Source organism: Lupinus angustifolius, unplaced genomic scaffold (assembly GCF_001865875.1).
Source record: "Lupinus angustifolius cultivar Tanjil unplaced genomic scaffold, LupAngTanjil_v1.0 Scaffold_11_60, whole genome shotgun sequence".
Classification (NCBI taxonomy): domain Eukaryota; kingdom Viridiplantae; phylum Streptophyta; class Magnoliopsida; order Fabales; family Fabaceae; genus Lupinus; species Lupinus angustifolius.
Window position 1 is genome coordinate 4,336 of NW_017718555.1, and position 17,082 is coordinate 21,417.

The 17,082-nt window shown below is 34.8% G+C and overlaps 3 protein-coding genes across 3 annotated transcripts; 2 read left to right on the top strand and 1 right to left on the bottom strand.

Annotated features, from left to right (window-relative positions):
• Positions 1-576: 576 nt before the first annotated feature.
• Positions 577-2,887, bottom strand: LOC109337851. Its single transcript, XM_019574923.1, has 3 exons — positions 2,453-2,887; positions 1,312-1,344; positions 577-841 (listed from the first exon to the last, which is right to left on the bottom strand). The coding sequence occupies exons 1-3, from the start codon at positions 2,814-2,816 to the stop codon at positions 693-695; spliced, it is 546 nt and encodes a 181-aa protein (XP_019430468.1). The 5' UTR covers positions 2,817-2,887; the 3' UTR covers positions 577-692.
• Positions 2,888-10,243: 7,356 nt separating this feature from the next.
• Positions 10,244-11,136, top strand: LOC109337849 (NDR1/HIN1-Like protein 3-like). The gene has a single exon (XM_019574921.1). It carries the CDS (start codon positions 10,338-10,340, stop codon positions 10,938-10,940), a length of 603 nt encoding a protein of 200 aa, XP_019430466.1. The 5' UTR covers positions 10,244-10,337; the 3' UTR covers positions 10,941-11,136.
• A 4,921-nt stretch (positions 11,137-16,057) lies between these two features.
• On the top strand, positions 16,058-16,678 carry LOC109337850 (protein YLS9-like). Its single transcript, XM_019574922.1, has one exon. The coding sequence runs from the start codon at positions 16,058-16,060 to the stop codon at positions 16,676-16,678; it is 621 nt and encodes a 206-aa protein (XP_019430467.1).
• Positions 16,679-17,082: the final 404 nt, after the last annotated feature.

Here is a 17,082-nt window from a genome sequence, read left to right on the forward strand (position 1 = left end):
TCGAATCTCTACTCTTATTCTCTTAAAGTTTCAAATTATAATAGAATTCTTAACTTCTGCGAACATCAATATCACCACACGACGGAGCTCTGTTAGCAATCTAGCGGTGGAAGGCATTGGGCCAATTGAAAGGGTTTATGGTACATGATCTGGTGTGGGTAGATGAAAACATATATGATATAGGTTTTTGGCCCCATATTTTCATAAACCCTAATCCTCAGACCATTCTCTCTCAAAATTACACATACCCTAATCTCTCAAACATATAACCCTATAACCTCAAATCATACCACTATCATGGTCCCCATAATCCTAAACCTTTTACTTTTCATCGATAATGTTTCACTTCCGAAAACTAGTCTCTATAATCTCAAACTGTGAAGTTTTGTGTTGAGATTATACTATTGTTCATTGTGCTGTTGATATGATGAAATCATAATCAGACTTATAGCTTAAAAGGAACAACCTTCAGAAACTACTTAATAAAAAAATGGACTTGATCAATCTGGAAATGACGTTAAACACCTGTTACTGTAAAATTAGACATTCAAAATTGCATTACACTTTGAAAGTTTCAGAATCATGCTCATTTTGTAATTCATGGCATTGAATTTCATAGAATCAAAGTCCCCAAGAGAAATTTCAGTAAACATAATTCATACATCAAACTTGGTTTTCTTAGAATCTGAAGCCTAGTATGCAGAAAATATTAGAGCAGTCAACAATGCAACAAATCCAGGTCCACCAAAATGAACAATTCCATAGTGTGTAATCACTTTTGTTGAAGCTTTTGATTCTTCAGCTGGGGGAGCATCATCTACAGGGACTGTGGTGGTTAAATCTGGAAGCAGCAAATATAGTGTAAGTTATTACATGTTCATGTCACTAATTGATATTATATTTATTTCATACATGGTTATGTACATAAAATATTGGAAATGTGGTCGGATTGTTAAAGTGAGGTTTAAAGAATGAAGTGAAGGAATCTGTAAGTTCGAGTTTCACCCATAGCAAATAAAAATAAAAAGAGTTATAAAGTGGTTTGATAATTAAGAGATATTAGGTGAAGCAAAGGAGATTGATGATTCGAGTCTTACTAACAACAAATACTAACATGCTAATATTTATTCCAAAATTTTCCATTTTCATCTCTAGAATGAATATGGTATCTAACAAATAGTTCAAAGCATCTCAATCGAAAATTTTGTTCAAATCATGTTTAACTAAATGTAGATTATAATTTTTCAGTTTTATATGTTAATCGTGGACAAGAGAAGAAAGGTGGTGTCCTATTGCTGCGTGATGATTTACCTGCTGATGGAGTGCTTGGTGGTGTGCTTGTTACTGCAATGAAAAGAAGAAATAAAAAACAAGCTGAAAGTTAAAACCAGACCATTCATGCAATGCGAATGCAAAATATGAATGTATGTAAAGCTAGATAAATAGGTCATTAATGTTATAAACCAATAATTATCCTAAAAGCTTTAGATAAAAACACAATAATATATATATATATATATATGACATGTGCCTAGATGTAATCATACTCTCATTAATGGAGAGAACAATACTACAAAAACAAAAAAAAAATATCATAAGCTATTAAAAATACATATAAAATTAAGTATTTATCTTGTCTCTTCATCAATAGAGATAATCATTGTTCATCCAAGTCATGACTTGCTTGAAGGTGGAGAATCTTGTCTACTTTGTTTTGAAAGTCAACTTTTTAGCTAAAATAGTAGAGATGACAAGAATCCAACTCTACATAATTTGGTGATAGAAGTTTCAATACCATGTCCTAAAATAACTCTCCAAAAACGTTATATTTAACATTGTTATTTTAGGACTTTCTAAGTTGAACAAGTGCGTTTAGAGCAATTTGAAGAATAACTGTCCATGTCTAAGTTTAACTATCCTACAATTTCAACAATTCCTCTATATGCATATCATTGCTTAGTTATATTATTAATAAATTTTAACATTAAAACTGTAATTTTATACTCTAACACACTTGTTCATATATTTTATCCAAAATACAATAATTTACCAGATATTTGGACGTGATCAACCATGTGAAGAAGTTTTTCCGATTTTCAATTGTGATATGACAAAACATAACAAGCAAACCATTACAAATACAGTTATAAAATATATAGTTGTATTGCATAACGCATACAATATAAATTCATGTAATTATAAAATAAAAAGTGACAAACCAAGAACAAAGCAGGTATAACATAGGGTCAAACTCATGAAAACTAATGCAAAAAACATAGAGAATTAATCAAGAATCATAAGTATCTGAAAACATTTTTTCTAACACCTTTTTGATGCATACATCATAACTATTTTAATAAGAAAGTGGTAAATGACAGATAATTAAGATTCAGGTATAAAAAATGATGTGATAAAAAGTGATAAAATTTATATTTATAAAAGAATCAATCACCGTTGTCACACATAGAAATGTCAGCATCTAAACCACAAGCATCAGGAAGCTTCAAGAGATCATCCTTGTTAATGTTCATGGACACAAGTAGCTGAGGATTGTTAATGAAACTACAGATACATTCAGTATCATTGGTTAAGATCTCATTCAAGGGATTACAACATGCACGAGAAGGGTTGCTAATTGTTGAAGAACTCAAAGCTGTCTTGCATGGAAGAAGTTTCTGCATGCATTGTGCATCTTGTAGAGCAGAAATATCTCCAAGGCCACCCAAAAGCTGATCAAGACTGGGATCAGAAGAGAAACCTGAATGAATAAATGAAGAGAAGATGATACAGAAAGAGATGAGGGTATTGGAAACCATGATCTCTTCACCAAAGAAAAAAGTTTCGTTTCCAATATTCCTCTAGTGGCTCATTGTGGTAGAAGTTTTGTTATATAATTAGAATGAACTTCTATTTTTAATGGGTATATGAGGAAATTATGCCACCTTCCTTTATAGCTATATCTATCTATATATGTAAATCAATGGGCTATTTTCATTGGCCATTACACCCTTTTGTTTTTTCTTTCTATTTTTCACGATTTGGGTGATATATTTTGTATGATTGGAAGTTACAGAATCGTTTATTCTTAAGTCTAAAGGAACGGTCCTAAATTCATGTGATATAGCAATTCTCATTAAGAACTGTTTCATCTTGTTTTAAAAATTGAGGCGTTTTGATGGTTTTTGTTTTGTTTTGTTGTTTTACAGAAGCATTAGACGAATTCTAAGTTGTACAAAATAATAAAATTGAAAATATAGAAATAACATTATTATTGTTCCACATATCTACGTACCTATATAAAGATCTGTGTCTGCCACACGATCTGATACAAGCATTCTAATATGATAGATGCATGTACTGAATTAACACTCTTTCTATTACAATAACTATCCTTCGGAAGGAAAGAAAGAAAATGAAATTTCAAGTTGCTAGTAGATAATTCTCATTCGTTGTGGATCCCCATGTCTTACTCAATTGTCTTAAATATGTTACTCTACATATCACCTACTTGGGTTTATGTAACTTCTTTTTCATCACCTTGTGTTAGAAATGCTTGAAATATATTATAATTATATGAAGTATTATGTTGCCTAATATTGGGATAGAAGAAAGATAAATCAATGTTATATATAGGTTCTTAATTTATACATACAATACATGATTACATATCATTATGTGAGAGCGTGCTATGACTGTGCTAGTAACAAGCCATGATCGTGCCAGGAACGAGTCATTAGCATGTGAAGAACGCACACTAAGAGCATGAGACACTAGGTCATGACCATGCTAGGAACATGCACTAGATGTATCAGAGACCAAGCCATGACTGGACCATGGATGTGCATCAGGCATGAGGCTCATCAAGCATCAAGCACATCAGGTGCACGACCAACTGGGCGCGTCACGTGCATCAAGCCAACACATGAGACCATCTGAGCGAATAGGCCAAGTTGACTCATGCCAATGCCATATTCCATAAAATTCTAGAGGAATGGATTTGCAGGAGGACAATTCTTTTACACATGTGCTATTTTGATTTAAAAGTTAGTTACTTAGTTACAACACTTGTTTTAGGAGTTAATTATTCTACTTGCTTGTTTTACAGGCTATCTTTGGTACATTATATATAGATGTATTCTTAATAGTTTTAACACACAATAATATACAATAAATTTTAGTCCCACATAATTGATTTCCAATATGATATAAGAGAGCTCTATTGCAATTCATTATTCACCATTTTTCTTATTCAAATTCCTTTTTCTTCTCCTTCTTCAGTCTCTTCTCCTTCATATTCTTCATCTTGATTTTCCTTTCATCAAGATTGCCAAGAAAACAATGGAAACCATTGAATCTGATGAAGTCCAACAAGCATATCAAGCCATTGATTGCTCACAAAACCTAGAAAGTCCATACTATCCACAGCCATCAGTTGAGAATCCAGGGATTATCTTGGTCTCACCACCACTGAATAGAAGTAACTATCATTTATGGTATAGATCCATAAAAAAAGGCACTAATCTCGAAAAACAAAGTTGCATTTGCGGATGGTTCAATAAGGATGCCACAACAAATAGATCCAATCTTTGATGTTTGGAAAAGATGCAACACCACGATAATTTCTTGGATCACAAAGTCTTTCTTGCAACAAATTGCACGAAGCATCATCTACATAGTAGGTGAAGTAAACCCGTAAGGCACGGGTCTAATTCACCTAAATGTTTAAGGGAGATGCCTCGATGTTACATGGGCGTAACTTTGGGAAATGTTTAGGAATGATATTCCAAGCATTCCTGCAAAAGAACAGCTCAAAAAACATGGTACACACTCATTTTCTAATTTTCGGGAATTATGTAATGCTTGCCGCTTAGAAAAATCACGAAAAGTTATCGGCTTGGAGAAAAATCGTGAAACTTCGTGGACCACCAGCTCCCATTTTTATAAGCACGTGTGCAAAAAATCAGGGCAAAATTCGACCTCTAGCCTCAAAAAACCGAGTATGTCTCCCTAGAGAAAAGGATGTCTGGTGGTGCAGAGTGGGTTTTTGCATATTAGCCTACTACAGGGGACCTGCCTGCCCACGCACCTTGGTGGGTCAGGATGGCATGCCATGGGGCTCCCCCCCAGCGCCCCAGCAAGCTGTCCCAGGCATGCTGGTGCGTTTTTCCATGGCGTTGTGGGCAATTCGACCGAGCCGTCTTCCATGCCGAATCCCGGTCGCACGCGGCCGGGTGCAGGCTGGTGCTTTGGCTTGGTGTCGTCCGGGCACGTAGGACTTGTCGGGGATGCATCAAGGGCTTCGACAGTTCCTCGCGGACCAACTCGGATTTCTTGATGCGTGAGTCCCTCTTCTCGAGGTGCCGGCTTCGTCACACAGTGCCGAGTTGGGTAGTTGCGGACATCGGTCGGACGTGCCGAGACTTCAAGTGTTGCGGAGCCTCCATCAGAGAGGCCATGACACATGTGTCCGAGTGCTACTAGGTGAAATTGAGGCCATTACACACTTTCCGAGTGCTAGGTGAAAGTGACCCGTTCCGTGGCACACGTCCCGAGTGCTAGGTGAAAGTGACCCATTCCGTGGCACAAGTTCCGAGTGCTAGGTGAAGGTGACCCATGCCATGGCACATGGTCCGAGTGCTCGGTGAAAGTGACCCATGCCATGACCCGTGCCTCGCGTGGGATTCTTGCTCATCTCGCATTCCCTATTCCGGTGAAAGCATCGTAAGACGCCGGCCCCTTCATGAAATGCCTCCATATTTGGAGGGGAACCCGGAATTGTTTTGCCATGGTTGCCTGCAAAGTCTCAAGTCGGAATTCAACTCCTAGGCGATGTTGCCCGTCATGGCACCACGGCGTGTGCCGCACTTTGGTGGAAAATCGTTTGAGGTAGATGCCTCGATGTTACGTGGGCGTAACTTTGGGAAATGTTTAGGAATGATATTCCAAGCATTCCTGCAAAAGAACAGCTCAAAAAACATGGTACACACTCATTTTCTAATTTTCGGGAATTATTTAATGCTCGCCTCTTAGAAAAATCACGAAAAATTATCGGCTTGGAGAAAAATCGTGAAACTTCATGGACCACCTGCTCCCATTTTTATAAGCACGTGTGCAAAAAATCAGGGCAAAATTCGACCTCTAGCCTCAAAAAACCGAGTATGTCTCCTCAGAGAAAAGGATGTCTAGTGGTGCAGAGTGAGTTTTTGCTAATTAGCCTACTATAGGGGGGCAGTTGCCTGCCTGTCCATGCACCTTGGTGGGTCAGGATGGCATGCCATGGGGCTCCCCCCTAGCGCCCCAGCAACCTGTCATAGGCATGCTGGTGCGTTTTTCCATGGCGTTGTGGGCAATTCGACCGAGTCATCTTCCATGCCGAATCCCGGTCGTACGTGGCCGGGTGCAGGCTGGTCGTTCGGAAAAATGTGTGCATCGAGTTGGACATATCCGGCACCTAGGACTCGTTTGCGATGCATCAAGGGCTTGGCTTCTGCCTCGCGGTCCCACTCGAAATTCTTGATGCGTCCGTCTCACTTGTCGAGGTTCCGGTTTTGTGACTCGGTGACGGGTTGGGTAGTGGCGGGCGTTCCGAGGCTTCTGGTTTTGACCGGTCCTGCACGGAAGGATGTGGTGCTTGGTGAAGCCTTCAGGGGCATAGCCGCAGCACGAAGGGGCGCAATTCCAATCATCCAGAAGTGCGTCGTGGTCTGGTTTGCGCGGTTGAAGTCGAGGTGCGGTCGTTTATGACGCTAGCAACAATGTGACTCGGTAGGCTTGTCCCTCGGAAATGTGTTGGCTGTTGAGGTGCTGGATTGGTCCCACGGTGCGGAGTTGGTAGTTGCGGCATCCAACGGACGTTCCGAGGCTTCTAGTGTGACAGGTCCTGAACGGAAGGATGTGGTGCTTAGTGAAGCCCCCAGGGGCACAGCTGCTGCACGAAGGGGCGCAAGCCCAATCATCCTGAAGTGTGTCGTGGGCTGGTTCGCACAGTTAAAGTCAAGGTGCGTTCGTCTGTGACGCTAGCAAGAATGTGCCTCGGTTAGGCTTGTCCCTCGGAAATGTGTTGGTTGTTGAGGTGCTGGATTGGTCCCACGGTGCGGAGTTGGTAGTTGTGGCATCCCACGGACGTTCCGAGACTTCTAGTGTGATCAGTCCTGCACGGAAGGATGTGGTGTTTGGTGAAGTCCTTAGGGGCGCAAGCGCAATCATCCGGAAGTGTGTTGTGGGCTGGTTTTCATGGTTGAAGTCAAGGTGCGGTGGTGTGAGACGCACGCAACAATGCGATTTGTCGGTGTAGGCTTGTCCCACGGAAATATGTGCGCACCTCGGGAAAAATGTTGCATGTGAGACCCTTTTCGCCATGGAAGGACGTGGTGTTAGGTGATGTCCTGAGGGCTGAGCCTGTTCATCGGAAGTGCATTGTGGGAGGATTTGGCAGTCGGATAAATGATGCTTCGTTACAAAAAAGAAAAATTCTCAAAAAAGTGATTACTTTAGAACTTCAGATTTGTTACAAAAAGTCCATTCAATGAGGCAAGACAATAGTGTCTCTAGCTTCTTCACAAACATGAAAATCCCATGGGAAGAACTTGATTCCCTAAAGCCATTACCCATATGCATATGGAATCCCAAATGTAGTTGTTATTTATTGAAGACTATCAAGAACTATAGGAGAACAAAGTGGGTCATTTGTTTCCTACATGGAGTTAATGACCAATACAACACCATTAAGTCCTGTATTTTACTCATGTAATCGCTACCATCAATTAACAAGGTCTTCTCCTTGGTCCTTCAACAAGAAAGACAACAAGAATGGACAACCTATGGTGATGGCAAGGTAGTTATCAATGCGATGAACTCAAGACAAGGCTGGAGAGCACAACCTCCTAAGAATATCGGGAGAGGAAATAATGATTTTAGTAGAAAAACAAGAAAGTTTATAACCACTAGAGGAGTAGGAATTCTTGGTAGAGGAAGTGGAGGAGGAAACAAAAACAAGGTCTATGCTTCGATAAAAGAGAAAGGCACACTACATACACATGTTATTTCAAACATGGGTTTCCACCTAACTTCACATTAAAGCCTAGATCTAGCATGGTTTTGTCAACAATATTATGACTGAAGAAGAAGAAACACACACATAGACAAGGGAAAACATTCTAACCAAGACCGAATAGGAACAAACCAAGCTGAACTTCAATCATGAATATAGCATAAACCAAATTGAACATGATCCTCCAACTAATGATAAGATTCCCATCCCAGGTACCTCAGTTGACAATTATTCTTGGATACTTAACACATGATAATTGGTCATGACACAAATAACTTATCAAACTTCACATACGATCATTATATTCCATTAAACATATTTTAGTTAAATTGCCAAATAATCTCAAAAAAATTGGAAAACATGGACAGTTATGCTTTCTAAGACCCTTACACTATATAATGATGTTCTATATATTCATGAGTTTAAATATAACTTGATTTCTATTCACAAGATTGTTTGTTCACTTTAGTGTAAGCTCGTCTTTAATAAGTTTTCTTATTTTATTCAGGATATGACTACTTTGAAGATAATTAGTCATATTGAAGTCTATGATCATCTCTACATTTTCATAAGGTATGATAACATAACAAGTTAACATGTTATAAGTTCTTTAGATAAAAATACATTATTCCCAATTTTGATCTTTAGCAGTTTAGGTTAGCCCACTCTTCTCACTCTATACTTCAACATATACATAAACATGTTCCATATGTGAAGTTTGATTTCAATAAGATTTGTGACTTTTTGTCACTTTTCCAAGCAGTCCAAGTTACCCTTCCAAATAGTAATTTTCATACACTAACGAAGCTTTTGAACTTGTCCATGAGATCTCCTTTATATGTGGACACTAATACCTTTTAATTGTCATTGATGATTTGACAATACATACCTGAATTTTCCTCATACACTCTAAATTAAAGTTGAAACTGAAATCTTGTTCACAATTACTTTATTCAGTTAGCTTTTGTTCAATACAATCTTAAAGATAAAAATGATTAGAGGGGAAGGAAGTGAGAAATACTACTTGAGAATTATCTTACTAATGTATTTCATTATTCCAAAGTTTTCTCCATCATTTCATTGTCCTCCAAAAAAGCCAAATTTGTTGTGTGATGAAGGAGACCTTTATCTAGATTACCACACTTTAACTTAAAAGAGTTCAATGGTTAAAAAAATAAGAGTGACCCCGGGACAAATAAATTAGGATTGGTAATAATTTTTTTGTAAAATTGTTTGACATATTTACATACTTTAAAAAATTCAGAAAAACTCAAGTAGGTCGAATTTAAAAATTCAACCTCCATTTGGAAAATAGGTTTTTCTAATCTTGGAGTATGCACCAAGTCCATAAGTATCACAATTTGATTTTCTTATTTTCATTAAAAAATTAATTTGAAATTTAAAAAATCATTTCATTTTCTATAATTTTTAAAATATTAACTTTAAAAAAATTACATAGTATTATGTTTCAGTTTCCTATTTTTATTAGAAAATTCAAATTTAAAATTGTCATTTATTTTTCTTGTGTGTTTGAATAGACAAATATATGAGTATCACATGTGTTCATAACAATACAAATGCATCAATAACTTGTATGTTTTTAATTATACGAATGTATGGGTCACATGTGTATTCTTAACAATATAAATACATAGTAACATATATTTTTATAACCATATGAATGCTTATATGTATGTCTCTAATACTTTGTACTTGATACTCTTTTATGTCATTTGAGAGCAAAGTTTGAATAACTACTTTCGTGAACAAGTAAATAAAGAAAGAATGATTATAATGATTTCTTAATCCTAAACCCAATATTTTATACTATATACCATATAAATTCAAAGGGTTACGTACCTTCCTTGTTATTAGCCAAACCATTGAATAATTCTCTACTCGTTTTCAAAAGTCAATGTCTCTAATACTTTGTATATTACAAAGAAATCTCCCAGAAAAGCTCAATCAAAAGGATATATTGTACCAACAAAGTGTTAGTCTATTAATGTAAGGTCCTGCTAGATCCATATGATGATGACCAAAAGATAAAGATTCAATTACCGGGAGCGACAACCATGCCCCAAAAGGATTAATTTCTTGGTGAAGAGATACGTTGATGGTGCAAATAAAGGACATACTATAACCCAAAACCATCATAAGTTATTGGTTACCTTCTACAAATACTCATCATAAACATGTTGCACCACACTTCATCAATTATCCAGAGCTTCATCAATTCTCTTAGCTTTACTTAAATCATCACACTTTATCACACATCAACCTCACTATGTCTTGTCGTAGCTGCTGCATTTGTTTCACAATCTGCACCCTTATAACCATATTACCTGTAATCTTCACTGAAATCTTTTCCCCCTCAAGTGTCAAATTCCATGTGACTGATACCTTACTCACACAATTCAACCTCACAAACAACAACACCATGTATTTCAACTTTAAGGTAAACATCACAGCTAGAAATCCCAACAAGAACACCATAGTGTACTATAGGAGGATCACAGCAATTGCTTGGTACAAAGATAATGATTTTGCTTATGTGAGCTTAACACCCTTTGACCAAGGCAAAAAGAATACAAGTTTGCTTCAAACCGCGGTGTTCCAAGGATCGAGTGTAATTAAGCTTAAACCTCGCCAATTGGCTGAGTACTATACCGAGACTCGTGTTGGAGTTTACAATGACTTGGCTGTTGATTTGGATATGAGAGTAAGATATAAGTATGGGAGGATCAAGAGCACTCGTTTCAATCCTCCTATTGTGCAGTGTCGTTTGAGAGTTCCTTTGATTTCTAATGGTACATCACTTTCTTCTTTCAATGATACCAAATGCAGCAATAGTTACTTCTTTGTAGATCGTGATGCAGGAGATGGTTGATAATTATGTTATTCCCTTCCAAATTTGAGTTGATAATTTGAAAAATTATCATTACCATGTAATATATGTATACAGTAATATATGTGTGGATATATGTATAATAAATATACTAAAACAACGATCTTGCATTTTGATTATCATGAAATGCATAGATCAAGTAACATGTGATTTCAACTTAAACAAATATGTCGGAGTTCTACTTCAACTAATGAAATACAATTTATATTAAATACTTCATAGAAATAATTATATTATTCATAGTAACATTACTCGATTTGGGCAACATATTTGTTCATCTTAAAATAACTTTTCAGCACACCCTTTTAATCTAAGTCTCCCACTTTTTTATTTTTAAATCATATAAGCTTCATACAACTCACATTAATATAAGAAGCTAAGGAATGAGAGAAAAGTGAGAGTGAAGAGAAATTGATTCCTTCTCAATGAAAAACGGTGATTCCAACTAACTAATGTAAAATAACTAACTTCTACATGTACAAAGTAGTTACAAAATGATTACTTATCATTTACTTCTCAAGCCTAGAATTAGTAAGTTATCTTGCTGTTCAAGTTACTAAGCATTCCATGATGAATTAGAAGTATACATATGATGTCCCACAGTTTGTGTCACTTCATATGTCATGAGCTTATGATTAGTTAGGAAAAACAATTTGAGTTAAAATTTAATTATTAATTTTTTTTTGGTCAATCACAAGCTCATGGCACATAGAGTAGCACAAACTGTGGGACAACAAATGTGTTCCCATGAATTAAGCTTCTATGGTGGGAAGAGATAATGTTCTCCGAGATGTCTTATTCTTTGTCTCGGACCTATGGCATATTGTTACATAAAAAAAAAGAATTTTTTTAAAAAATAGACATTTTTATATTATTTGTTAAAATCTGATTAATCCAAGACAATGAATGAAACACTTCCATACAGATAATATCAATCCCTATGTTGGATTACTTCTTCTCCAAGTTATAAAACGTAACCATGAAGCCTTCATGCTAATACTTTTTATTTTTAAATCATATTTTAAAGAGAGCATATATGATTCAATAAAAAAAGTGTTAAACTGAGTTGCATCAAAGAGTATATATCTCTATTATTTTCTTTTAGAAAATTCCTTTCGTAATAGTGAATAACTCAATGGATATATTTAGTAACTAATTAATCTCATTTTGGTATTAATATTAATAAAAAAAAGTAGCCAATAAAGTAGCAAAAACATTTGGCATGAATATTATATAAAGGGTAATTTTGAAATAAAAAATTATGTCCTTTTAATTACTTAATTATCTCTTAGTTATGTTTTGTAGTAGTATAGATTATGTTAACTTTCATATATTTATGTTAGTATAAGAACTAAGAAATAACATTACCCAAGGTATATATCTCTACCCACTCCCACTTTGTTTTTATTGAAAATTGAGTATTATACTTATCCCATATTTGACTACTTCAGAATTTGTTTGCTAAGCAAAGATATATTAAGATTTCCGTGTTAACCCAATACAAAGTAAGGAAAAGTTAATAAAAAGCAAGAATACAATATTTCGGATTTATATACCAATTAGCAAAAGAAAAAATATTGGTCTTAACATTGGCCGAAAACAAAGTCCAAAATTTAATCTGAATAATATCCAAAATGTGAATAACACTAAACTCATTACCACTAAAAATAACCTCATTTCTCATGGTCCAAATAGACCACGTACAGGTAAACCAAAACATAGACCAAAGATTTGCCCCTTTAGAACAATGATATAAGCTCAAATGAAGCTGGAAAAACGAGATACAACTATCTAGCAAGGTGATCTGTTTTCCTAACCAGGAATAGAAACACTTCCACACATTCTCATAAAACACACAAACCAAATCCTCATAGTATGAATAAGAGATCTCTTTTGAAGCTCACATTTTGTAGTCATTTTCCTTTAATCACCTTATAGATAAAGCAACATACTTCAGAAGGAGCACAATTAATCCACATTAAGAAGATTGATAGTATGTATGTTAATGCTCTTGTTATGGGGTTTATTAGAAAGGGGATATGATAGAATATTATAGTTTGTTATTTAGATTTCATTAAATATTCATATTAGATGAATATTTCTAGAATGTTCATATGAGATGATGACACTTGTGTGATCATCATCATTTTAGGATTTTCTCTATTTTCTTTAATTAGTGCTTTGTTCATCCATAACGGGAAATCAATCAATGAAATATGGCTATTATCTTTTAGTATTATCTCTTTCCTTAGGAGTGGAATAATTATATAGCATAATTCGCATTGTCAATATAATCTGGTTCTACAAGAATCAAAGCAGGTTTAATAACAAGACTATCTATTTGTCTCATGCTTTATCAAAGCTAAAGTTGGCAATCTCTTTATCTGGGAACAAATCTCAAGTGTGTGCTAACAACTCTAGAAGATATCACAGTCCTTAGAGGTCTTAATATTTATATAAACTACAACAGAGCCCCTAAAATCGTAGAGGTCATATGGTCTCCTCCATCCTTGGGAAGAGTTAAGATCAACACCGAAGGTACTGCTTGGGGTGCTCTAGGACATTTTGGCGGGGTGAAATCTTTAGGAATCACAGTGGTGCTTTTATGGCTTGTTTTACAAACTAGGTCGAAATTCAAGATACTCTATTTACAAAATTACAAGCTGTTATTTTGGCTATTGAATTTGCTCATAAAAAGGGATATTTTCAAGTCAATGTTAGTGGCGGAGATTTTTAAAGGGAAAGCAATTGTCCCCTCAAAATTGTCTAGTAAATGGAAATTGTGCAAAATTATGCTGTCTTTAATGGACTGCTTTGTGTTACAAGGAAGGAAACACATGTCCAGATAAAATTGCCAATTTTAGAATCATATCTAAGGTTTTTACTTAGTGGAACTCCTCCTCAAATTTCATATTGGATGATTTGTCTAGAAATAGACTTCAATTGCCTAATTATAGGTTTATCTCAATGTAATCCTCATTTATACTTCATCTTCTAATTAATATAGTTTGGGGTGTTCTTGCACCTTTTGCTTAAAAAAGATAGTAAATAATTATAACTTAATTCCTTGATACTGTCCAATTTGTTTCCTATAAAAATTACTTAATGTAGATTGAGAAGCATTTAGGTTGACACTAAGAATTAATAGTACTCGATATTGTAGTATTGAATAATATTTTATCAATAACAAGACGCACCTCATAAACTTTGCGTTAATTAAAAAATATATGAATAAAAGCTACACCATTGTAAATTTTTAAAGTGACAACAACCGACCATAAACCTCAAGTAGATGATAAAAAAATACCATAAACCTCAAGTCAACATTTGATATTCAAGCCCAAAGGAACTTATTGACTTTATTATTCAAAACCGGGGCAGATCAATTATCCAAATTTGGGTTTATAAAAAAAATCGGTCATTTGGTCTTCAATTCATTTGAAAAATCATTTTTTTTTTCAAAATCCATTAAAGATTTGGAAAAATTAATCATGAACGGGTCAATCTACCGTACGTTCATACTTGTTATATTTTCTATAAATGTTTTTCAGATTTCTTTAACTCCTCTAATTATTTAGTTCCCAACTTGACCAAAAAGCTTCTCCTTCATTTGGTCGGGATGAACACATGATGGAAAGAAATTACAAGTTTGTTAAAAGAGACAAATATATCAATATATTGGGTTGAAATTTTTTAGCTGTTTCCTACACTAAATGTTCTCTTTTCCCTTTTTTTTTCAGCATAATTCAAAAAGGATGATTCCATTTATTATCTCATTTTCTCTATTTTCATTTTCTCTCGTTCGATTCTGAACCTAACTTGTAAATGCAATTTTCATGATAAAAATATTTGATGAGCAAAACATAGATGATATAAAATAGATTGGGACTCTTTAATCACACCTCATTTGATGATTCAAAATGTTCTACTTTGGTATTTTTGCTCATTATTTTCTGGTTACAAAATATGCCAAACTCAACATAACACTCTGTCCTATAGTCACATATCCACCAAAACTTATTTTTACTCACAATTTTATGTGGTTATTTTTATCATCAATAAGAAACAACCATCTCATTAAGGGAAATAGAAAACAAGTTATGGAAATCTTTAATAAGTTGATTGTTTCTTACCCATGACATAAAATTGTGGTATAGAAAATTTATGTCCTTCCATATTAAGGTATAAAAATATGATGTTTGAAATATGTTGTTATATTAGTTTTACGTATCAAAATAGAATAAAGTAAATAATGTTATATATTGAACTCAAGTTACTTATTATAATGTATATCAAATAAAAGCACTGAATAGAAATAATTCATGCACATTTGGGCTTATGATGTGCTAGAGTTTGTAATTTTTATTCTCTAACAATATCTTGCTAGCTGTAATGCTCCCAAAGATGTATGTATAGTTGGTTGAACTCATGTTTTTTCTTTTCTATTTATTCTATGCACTTTATTTGATTTATTGTGATCAATATTGCACAATGATCACTTCCACTATATCATTCATCTCTATACATTCTTCCACTACTATCCTATAGATACACATCTACTATTTCATAAGTTGTACCACTGTATGTACCATCAATTGTGATTGATTAAAAAAATTATTAATTATTATCTTTTAACTTAAATATATTTTTTTAATAAATCATAGACTAGTAGTACAAGTAATAGCATAATTTGTAGGAGAGTATATGTGCTCATATGAGTTTATTTTTTTGCTGCATCGGTGACCAAAGTCATAATAGCAATCATTAACGAAGTAAAAAAACACAGAATAATATAATATTTTTTTAATCCTCAAGTCCAATATTTTATACCCATAAAATCAAAGTGTAGCTTCCTTGACAGCCAAACCTTTGAATAGTTCTCTACTTGGCTTCAAAAGTCGATGCATCTATACTATGTAAGTTTGTATATTGCAAAGGAATCAATCTCCTTGAAAATCTCAAGCAAAAAACATATTATAAGCCAAAATTATTAGAGGTTGGTTATCTTCACATAAACATGTTGCACCACAATTCATTAATTCTCTTTACCTAATCATCACATATATACTATCTAGCTATATCACAAAAAAAGCATCACCATGTGTAGCACGCCCCATTTCAGGTTATGCTGCATGTGTTGCACAATCTTCACCCTTATATCCATGATCATACTTTTCTTCATATTGTTCTCTGTAACCCCATCAAGTGTCAAATTCCATGTAACTGAGGCCTCTCTCACACAATTCAACCTCACAAACAACAACACCATGTATTTCAACTTTCAGGTAAACATCACTGCTAGAAATCCCAACAAGAACACCATTGTGTACTATAGGAAGATCACAGCAATTGCTTGGTACAAAGATAATGCTTTTGCTTATGTGAGCTTAACACCCTTTGACCAGGGCAAAAAGAATACAAGCTTTCTTCAAACTGCAATGTTCGAAGGGTCGAGTTTAATTAAGCTTAAACCTCGCCAACTGGCTGAGTACTACACTGAGACACGACTCAGTGTTTACAATGACTTGGCTGTTGATTTGGATATTATAGTCAGATATAAGTATTGGGGGATCAAGAGCATTCGTTTCAATCCTCCCATTGTGCAGTGTCGTCGTCTGAGAGTTCCGTTGATTTCTAATGGTACATCAATTGTTTCTTTCAATTATACTAAATGTAGCAATGGTTATTTCTTTGTAGATGGTAATGCAGACGACAACTGATATAGATCCTTTATATTATACTACTTCCAAATTTGAGTTGATACTTTGAATTATAGACAATTTCTCATTACCTCATGTGCCATGTACACAGCAGTATATATAAATATACAACAAAGGGAGGCTAAACACAAATTCAATCAAACATAGAGTTTATTATGTAGACAAATTCACTCCAAGAGACAAGTTAATAACAAAAGATAGAATATAAAGTGGTCAGATGGTTGGGTGAAGGAGTCTAAAGATTGAAGTGAAGAAAGTTGTGGGTTCGAATCTAATCCATAGCAGATTTAAAAAATAAAAAAGACTTATAAAGTGGTTTGATGGTTAAGAGTAGAGTGAAGGAGATTGAGGCTTCGAGTCTCGTTCATAACAAATACATTTTTGGTATTACTAAGGGTATCTCT

Bases quoted from the DNA above. Each gene is read 5' to 3' on its own strand.
- LOC109337850 (XM_019574922.1), top strand. From the start codon at position 16,058: ATGTGTAGCACGCCCCATTTCAGGTTATGCTGCATGTGTTGCACAATC.
- LOC109337849 (XM_019574921.1), top strand. From the start codon at position 10,338: ATGTCTTGTCGTAGCTGCTGCATTTGTTTCACAATCTGCACCCTTATA.
- LOC109337851 (XM_019574923.1), bottom strand. From the start codon at position 2,816: ATGGTTTCCAATACCCTCATCTCTTTCTGTATCATCTTCTCTTCATTT. The intron at 1,345-2,452 runs GTGATTGATTCT...TTTTCATTGCAG, and splicing joins CATTTCTATGTGTGACAACG to TAACAAGCACACCACCAAGC. The intron at 842-1,311 runs GTAAATCATCAC...TGCTGCTTCCAG, and splicing joins ACCAAGCACTCCATCAGCAG to ATTTAACCACCACAGTCCCT.